Here is a 9,003-nt window from a genome sequence, read left to right as displayed (position 1 = left end):
GAGAGGGAGGGGCAGAGAGAGAGAGGGAGGGAGAGACTCCCAAGCAGCCTCTGTGCTGTTAGCATGAAGCCCGATGCAGGGCTCAAACTTATGAACCATGAGATCATGACCTGAGCTTAAGTCAGACGCTTAAGGGACAGAGCCACCTAGGCGCCTGTTAACACTTTCTATCAGAGGTTAATAAATCAACTTGATGAAAAATTTTTAAAAAATTGTTTCATTATTTACTGTTACGTACTGAAAGATGTTCACAATATACTATGTACACTATGATTGTTTTTTAAAATAAGTAGATACAGATACATATACAGAGGTAAAGAACATACACCATATTAGTGGCAGACTTACGGGATTTATTCTCTTCTCTATGTTTTCCTGTCTTTCTGTAATAAACATGTACTGCTTTAGTTAAAATGTCATGTTTAATTTTTTAAAAAGGTATCTTGTGAGGGTTGACCTCAAGTAGATGCTGATGTTAATTAAGGTCCTTGTCAATTTTAAGTGTCTATATTTTAAGTGTCTGTAGGACAACCCGCTTATCCCAGTGAGGCTAGGGCGGCTTCCTGTGACATGAGCAAAGGACAGGAAACTGGGGTTGAGACAGGAAGTACAAAGGACAGCCTAACATACTGGGAAGGCATCTCTCCCTAGAAAACCAGATCCGCTTCTGTTCAGTAGACCTGTCAGCCTCACTTTGAATTCTAAATGCTGTTACTAGAAAGGTCCAGTGAGAAAGAAGGACCTGCAGATGACCTTCCTGAAAACTTGTATTATATATTTATTGAGCAACTACTGTATGACAGACAATGGACTAGGCTGGGAATCCAGAATCCCAGGAAATATTATCATTGCTATCTTGAAGGTAAATGAGAGATTGATCCAGATTTTGTGGAGCCTAAATCTTATCAGTTGCTGGGAGGGGGAGGGCCCTTTAAGGAAAAGAATATAAAATAAATACAAAATTCGGTACAGGCCTTAGAAGGGGCATGGGCAAGTAACAGGCCCTGAAGCTAAGGTACAGAGGGCAGAGGAAATGTTGGAGGAGGAGCACCCAGGCTCTAATTGAACCAGAAAAGTTTCACAGTAAGGAGGAATCTGAACTGAGAATGGAAGGAGGGGCCACTTTGAGGTTGAGCATCTGAGATCTTCTCCAGTTAACTAATCCATGGGTCATACCCACAAATGCCACTGCAGGGCTCCACCTTATCTGGCAGAGAGACCACTGGATTAGTGGCACAGTGTTCCTCAAGTTTTCTGGGAAGACCCAGAGTTAGGTTGAGGAAGAAGAAAAAACATAGGGGATGGAGTGGGATTGCTACACACAGTCCACGCATGTGGGCATGAATGAATATTTGAATAAGTAAAAAGAAATCAATAACATGAATGGGTTCTGTTTTCCCTCACCAACCTGACCTACCTGGTTCACACTTATCATGGTTTACATGTCTTCCAACTCACAGATGGCCACAAATGGTCAAGAAAGGGCTCTGAAAAAAAGGCAAGGAAATAAGGAGCAGTATCTGGGAGAATCCGTCCTGAGCTCATACACATGTGACATGCCTGTTTTCAAGAGTCAAAACATCAGACACCAATCTGGATGAACATAGCACAAGCAGGCAGCATTTCCAGGGATCCATAATATTTTGCCATTGTGTTGCTTAGAACATGTGGTTGTTATAAAAGCACCCCATTTGCTTTTAGTGTGAAGGGAGGGATGTGAATGGTGGATGCAGGTATGGATAAAATAAGATTGGCATGTGGGGATCATTTCTGAAGCTGGGTGGTAGGACATGACATTTCTTTACCCATTTGCTCTACTTGTGTATGTGTTTGAAATTTCCTATAATAAAACACGAAAGAAAAAGAGAGCCTTCAAGAGCCTTCACCTCCCTCCACCCCCACACCACTGGTAATCTGATCAGGCTGTATTGAGACATCATTTGGATAATGTCAAGGTGGTGTTTCCTTAGATACTCATCCTCACTTCCTCCCCCCAACACCCCTGCTTCCTGGTGCACCACAGGGCAATCAGGAGATTAAAATATGAATAGGGAAATACATTAGTCAACATTTATGTCTTTGTTATAAGAAATCCCAATTTTGGGGCATCTAGGTGGCTTAGTGAGTTAAGCGTCTGTCTCTTGGTTGGGGCTCATGTCATGATCTCATGGTTCGTGGGTTTGAGTCCCTCATCGGGCTCTGCACTGACAGCACGGAGCCTGCTTGGGATTCTCTCTCTCTCCCTCTCTGTCTGCCCCTCCCCCGCTCACTCTGTCTCTCTCAAAATAAATAAATACACTTTAAAAAAAGTCCCAATTTTCTTCTGTGTGTTGCCGTAAAGATTAACCCCCTACCCCACATGTTGTGTCACCAGTGTGCGTGCACATTGCGGGAGGAATCACTGTTGTAGCCTGGAGACAGAAACGTGGAGTGTCACAGTCTGAGTCCCCTCGCTCAGGAGCTGGACCTGTTGTTTACCAGCTGGGGGACCTTGGCAAGTTACCCACCATGTATCTCGCAGTGGCAGTGTGAAAATTAAATAAGGATAAAGTATCTAGTCAGAAGTCTGGCATGTAGCCATTCTCAGTAAATGCAAATTATCTCCTTTCCTGTCCATACCTGCCTCTTTGCAGCAGCAAATAGGAGTATGGAAGCTGGTATGACCACCACGCATTATAGCTGCTGTCCTTCAGCAGTAGGAGAATGGGGAGAGAGCGCTTCCCTCCTGGTATATTCTGGGTCTGGATAGGTTCATTGAATGGGGCATTTTCTATTTTTTTTCTGCTTACAAAAATATTAAATGGTAAACTTATCAAATGTATAAAGTACATAGACAAGCACAAATAGGGAAATAAAAACTGGTCACTTGCTGGTCTCACTTAACGAATCAAAAATATTTTTCGTGTCATTGAAGTTTCTTCTACATCACTTTCAAATGGCTACCTAGTACTAACCAAAGTGTGCAATCATTAATAATATTTCAATGGACATTTTCATAAATCTTTGTATATATTCGCAATAAATTGGGGTAAGTTCCTGGAGGTAAGGTGCTGCGTCAAAAGTATGTGTGTATTTAAAAGTATGAAATTCGGGGAGCCCGGGTGTCTCATTCTTTAAGCATCTGACTTCACCTCAGGTCATGATCTCATGGTTCACAATCTCATGGTTCATGAGTTCAGGTGAGCTCCAGCCCTGCTTTGAGTGAGCCTTGCTTCTCTCTCTGTCTCTCTGTGTGTGTGTCTCTCTCTCTCCATCTCTCTTTCTCTCTGTCTCTTTCACTCTGCCCCTTCTCTCACTTGTGCTCTCTCTCGCTCTCAAAAAAAAAAAAAAAAAAGTATGGAATGTGAAGTCATGTTGCCCTCCAGAAAGATCTTATCAGTGTATATTCCCAAAACACCATTCTCATCCTCTTGGAACTGGGGAGTGATTTTAACTTCAGGTTTATGAATTTACTCATCAAATCGATACTGATGGCTTACTCTCTAGCTTTTCTTTGCCTCTCATGGGACCCTCCCCCAGAACCCACGCCCACATCCCATCTTGGACACACCCCTAAACCCAGTGTTGCCAAGCTCCTGGCACCTGCCTCAGCTGCTGCCTAAAAACTGAAACAAGAGCCCTCTCCGAATGTGAAAGACCTTCCACTGGGTCTCCCCCAAAGTGCTGCCTGCTCACCGGTCACCCAGCCGCCTGTCCTCACTTTCTAGCTCCGTGGTGGGAGCAACCATGGCCTGGAGTTTCCACGGGAAAGCCCAGCTTGGGGGACTGCTCCTCTCCCTCTTCGGCTGGGTCTGCTCATGTGTCACCACCATCCTGCCCCAGTGGAAGACTCTCAATCTGGAACTGAACGAAATGGAGACCTGGATCATGGGGCTTTGGGAGGTCTGCGTGAATCAGGAGGAAGTTGCCGTGTGCAAGGCCTTTGAGTCCTTCTTGTCTCTGCCCCAGGAGCTCCAGGTATCCCGAATCCTCATGGTAGCCTCCCACGGGCTGGGGCTACTGGGGCTCCTGCTCTCTGGCTGTGGGTCCGAATGCTTCCAGTTTCACAGGATCAGATGGGTATTTAAGAGGCGGCTCTGCCTCCTGGGAGGGACTTTGGAAACATCTGCTTCAGCCACTACCCTCTTTCCAGTCTCCTGGGTAGCCTACGCCACGATCCAAGACTTCTGGGATAACAGCATCCCTGAGATTGTGCCTCGCTGGGAGTTTGGAGATGCCCTCTACCTGGGCTGGGCTGCTGGTGTTTTCCTAGCGCTTGGTGGGTTACTCCTCATCTTCTCAGCCTGTCTGGGAAAAGAAGACGTGCCCTCTCTCCAGATGGCTGGCCCTAGACCCCCACCGTTCTGTGCCCCAGCAAATGAGTCCAATGACTCCTTCTATCTAACACCAAGACCTAGGAACCTGTTCATCTAGGACCTGCTTCTGCCAAGGAATCTCCGGAATAAAGGAATGTCAGTAGAACCCTTTCCCTTCCTTATTCTTTACCACCTTCTATATATTTTCCTCATTTGGGGGTGGTAGTCACTGTCCCAACTTGATAAGGATTTGACTATCATGGTGATATAGTGATCCTAATTTGAGAATGAAAAATCAAGGCATAGTTTTCTACCAAACATGTTTCTGACTTAGATTTTTACTTGTATAATATGCTTTTAAACTCATAACATTATGTACTTGATTCATTACTAAGGAAAATATATTGCAAAATTGGCTCCATCATAGAAAATCTAGTGTGAATAGCCACTGCAGATATAAATAGAAATGCTAGAGAATATGTCTTGGCAAATAAAAATGAATTATTGGCCCAGGATAGCCTCTTAAGATAGGAAGCTTCCTTGTTTGTGTTCATTTTCTGCCTCTGGCACACAATTTGAAGGGGAGCTTCACAATATATCTTCGTGATTTTGCAGATTCCTTTTTTTTTTTTTTTTAAGTTTGTTTATTTTGAAGGAAAGAGAGTGCACGAGCTAGGGAGGGGCAGAGAGAATCCTAAGCAGGCTCCAGATTGTCAGTGCAGAGCCCGATGTGGGGCTGGAACCCATGAAACATGAGATTGTTATGCGCAGAATTCGTGATCCCCAAAGACCAGCAGGGAGCCGAGTCCGATGCAAAAGCAAAGAGCCTTTATTCGAGATAGGTCGAGCTCAATCCCCTACCTGCACTGACGCAGTGGTGAGACACCGGAAAGAGAGCGGGTTTCAAAGGCACAAAAGTTTTATAGGGATCATGGCCTTAGCCGATTGGCTGGGGAAGGGTCGTGGCCTCAGCCAATTGGCTGCCAAAGTGTGGTCCCAGATCAGCAATTATCAGCGTCACCTGGAACTTGTTAAAAATGCAAATGTTGGGCCTGGTGGTCACAGACCCACTGAATCAGAAACTCTGGGGGTGGGGCTCAGCAATCTGTGTTTGAACAAGTCTTCCAGGAGATTCTGATGCACCTGAAGTTTAAGAACCACTGTGTCTGAGGTTGTTTAACATGTTTGGCCTCAGTGTATACAGAACATTTCTCACTGGTCACCTATTAACCATTGGCTGTCAGCCTTGCTGTGCTATATAAATACCTAGCACCAAACACCATCCCCAGAGACTCTGATTTAATTGGTTTGGGGAGGGGTCAGTTATTAAAATGCTCTCAGGTCATTCTAAGCCTGGACAGGGTTGAGGGCTCCTGCCTCTGGCCCCTACCTGAGAGAAGCCCTCCCTCTTCTCACACTTTCCACGCCTCTCACACTCCCCTTCCTCCCTCCTCAGACTTCGGAGGAATGCATCAATCGGTAGCCTGCTTTCCTAGAAAACATAAGTTACTCAAGGGGGGGATGCGTGGTCCGAGGTTTGAGCGGGAACTTCTTTCTGCGGCCATGTCGGGGACATAGTCACTAGTCAGCCGGCCTAGGTCTGCTCTTTCAAGATTATGACCCGAGCTGAAGTCGGACGCTTAACCGACTGAGCCACCCAGGTGCCCCAGTTTTGAGGATTCTTAATATCCCAGAGGAAGACATACTCTTGTTTCTGCTACGTTATGGGGCTGTGAGCGGTCAGCTCTGTGTTCTCAGCGTGAAGTTAAGAAATTGTGTGAATGAGTAGTTGGGTGAACAACTATTCTGGTTTGCCCAGGACTGGGCACTTTCAGTGCTAAAGCTAGGAGAGTCTCAGGCAAACCAGGGCAAATTGATTATCCCAGAATGGCTGTGCCTAAGATCTACCCAATGTGGGCATGTACGTGGACAGAATTATCAGCTTCTCAGCAATGTCTTCCACTTCCACCATATGCAAAATCACGTTATAAATCCTTCAAAATGGAACCCAAATGTCAGTCGAGCTACCCAAGTTGTGGCTACAAATAAAGTCCCCTTCACAACGACCTGGGTGCCTTTGCTTGTCCCACCTCCACTGGCAGGCCCTCAGCCTCATTACCCACCTCAGGTCTTCCTCAGACATTTGTGCAAGTCCTCGAGGAAGAGCCTCAAGCTTACCCATAAACCTGTCTGTCGGGTGAAAGCACCCTGCACCTGTTCCTCTCACTGCCATCTACACCCCCCACCCCCACTCCCCTACTCAGTCTAAAGAGTCCACGATTCCTGCAAAAGAATAACTAAAGGTGCTCACTCCCAGTGTCCGCAAAGAGGTCACTTCCCCAAGCTCAGAGGCATGCGGGATTGCTTGCAACACAGAGACCCCGCTCCCCAGCACTGGTGCTGCGCTTTGCCTGCTCAGCTCTGGGGCTGCTTGTGCTCAGACGCCTCCCATTCTGGACAAAATGGCCCTGGCTTCTTGATAGCCGCTGCTCAAGCAAGAACACACACACACACACACACACACACACACACACACACCCCCACACACACACTAAGTATTTGTTAAGAAATATTTTGTCTTCCTAACTTTCCCTATCAAGGACACAGCAGCATTTTTTAAATGGGGATGAGAATTGTTGATTGATTCCCAAATAATCAACAGTATGTCATTCCCAGACAGGGATGTGAATCCACTTTTAGAGGAAGAAAATGCTTTTCACTTAAAACTGCCACTGTTTTCATCTACCTACTTTGTAGGGAAAATAATGAGAGATAAAAATAGAACTAATTAAGTCCTGGCTTCAACTCAGCCTTTTCTCATGTAGACTTGCAGCAAATTATTCTAACATGAAAAACACTTCTTTATTGTGGCTACACATGGAGAGGTGTGTTGTCATGTGTATTAGAAACAGCAAAGGACACCAGTCAATTGGAATTTCAAGTCAAAAGCTTTTATGATGTGCACACACTGTAAGAAAGAAACTCAGGGACTCACCAGATTTGATGCCTCAGTGCCATCCTCCCCACCAGCCTCCCTTTGGGTCTGAAAACCTTGCCATCAGCAGACAAGGCATTCCAGAAGATCCCTATTAAAATACTCATCTGGGGCTCAGTCAGTTAAGCATCTGACTTTAGCTCAGGTCATGATCTCACAGCTCGTGGGTTTGAGCCCCACATCAGGCTCTGTGCTGACAGCTCAGAGCCTGGAGCCTACTTCGGATTCTGTGTCTCCCTCTCCTCTGCCCCTCCCCTTCTCACACACTCTCTCTCTCTCCTTCAAAAAAAATAAACGTTAAAAAAAAATTTTTTTTAATACCCATCTGTTATCCTTCTGGGCCTCCAAGACTCCAAGACTCTAGAGGTAAAAGTCCTAAGGGAAGCCAATGTGGGTTAGACACATTTGGGGATGGGAGAGAAGTCAGAAGTAGTTTCATGAGCTTCTGGACAGGAGATGTGTCTTAGCAGCCAGGATGAGAGCAAAGGACACTGAGAGTTAGGAAAATGTTTGTAGTCACTGGCTTCAAACATAGAACCAAAGAAACTGGAGGTCACTTTCCACTCTACTGATTGATGGATTTATTTTTTAAGCCATTCTTGCTATTTCATCCACATTTATAGAATGTAGATTAGACTTCTCTGTTGCTCAGAATTTTTAACAAAGCCTCAAAGTCAAGTCCCATGGATGCTACGTGCCCCCAATTCTAAAGACAGGGGCTAATACACTGCTTCCAAGAAAGGGCCAAGCTGGCCAGCGCCACACCCAACAGCCTATATAAATGAAGCACACAGATTCATTAGGTGGATTCCTGGAAGGGAATTCTTAACAGTTGGTGGGGGGCGGGTATGGTGATGTTCTCAACCCTTCTATGTGAGAACAGGGTGGAGATGGACCTCGAGAGAACCATGTAGAGATGGAAGTTGTTTCTAGCAGGGCAGACAGTACCTGAAACACACCCACCCTACCCCTGCTGAGCTGCGGAAGCTGCATAGGCCCACGCCTGCTGCCCTCAGGATGGTGCCCAAGAAAGTTCTTGAGAAAACCTGACCTGTGTTGCAGAGGCACAGAGAAGGGTGCCTGGTACCCAGTGAGGGCAGTCTGAATCAGGAGGCTGGCCGGAGCGGGGCATGACGGCAGCACCTGCACTTGGCCTCTGTGGGGCGGGTGGTGAGCTTTCCACAGCCCAAGTGGATGCAGGGGAGCCAGTCTGGGTGACACTGTCCCAGAGCACTGCTGGGAGGGGCGAATGACTTAACCAAGAGCTTAGAAGGTCTGTAAGTCAGCCAGGAAGTCCAAAAGCCACATCAAAGGACAGTGCGGAGGTTTCTACAGGGTTGTCTGGAGAACACATAAAATACCTCACACGAGAGCTAGTAATTGCATTCCTGACCTAACAAAGGACATTTGAGAACCAGGAGAATATTACTGTTTTTTGTTTGTTTGTTTGTTTTTTAAAGTAGACAACATCCCTTGCCTTCTCCTATAAAGCCTCCTCCCTCAGGCTCTAGGGGAGCCAGGAGTTGGGGGTGAGGAGAGGCACAGAGCAGGGGGGAGAGGAACAACATCCTGGGGCCCCTTCCTTACTGCTAGCTCCTGACCATCGGGCCAAGGCCTGGACTAAGGTGAGGGGAGAAGTGCCCAAAAAACGAATGACCGAACTGGTCTAGATGGGTCCAGACTCTGCAATACATGCAAATCTTTGTTTTAAGG

At 46.3% G+C, this 9,003-nt stretch overlaps 1 protein-coding gene across 1 annotated transcript; it reads left to right on the top strand.

The window, feature by feature from the left end:
• Nucleotides 1-3,609: 3,609 nt before the first annotated feature.
• On the top strand, nucleotides 3,610-4,451 carry CLDN25 (claudin 25). The gene has a single exon (XM_015078626.2). The coding sequence runs from the start codon at nucleotides 3,727-3,729 to the stop codon at nucleotides 4,411-4,413; it is 687 nt and encodes a 228-aa protein (XP_014934112.1). The 5' UTR covers nucleotides 3,610-3,726; the 3' UTR covers nucleotides 4,414-4,451.
• The last annotated feature ends 4,552 nt before the right edge of the window (nucleotides 4,452-9,003 follow it).

This window comes from Acinonyx jubatus, chromosome D1 (genome assembly GCF_027475565.1).
Source record: "Acinonyx jubatus isolate Ajub_Pintada_27869175 chromosome D1, VMU_Ajub_asm_v1.0, whole genome shotgun sequence".
Classification (NCBI taxonomy): domain Eukaryota; kingdom Metazoa; phylum Chordata; class Mammalia; order Carnivora; family Felidae; genus Acinonyx; species Acinonyx jubatus.
The sequence above is the reverse complement of the archived record's forward strand: the minus strand, read 5'-3'. Positions and strand labels throughout refer to the sequence as shown.

Bases quoted from the DNA above. Each gene is read 5' to 3' on its own strand.
- CLDN25 (XM_015078626.2), top strand. From the start codon at position 3,727: ATGGCCTGGAGTTTCCACGGGAAAGCCCAGCTTGGGGGACTGCTCCTC.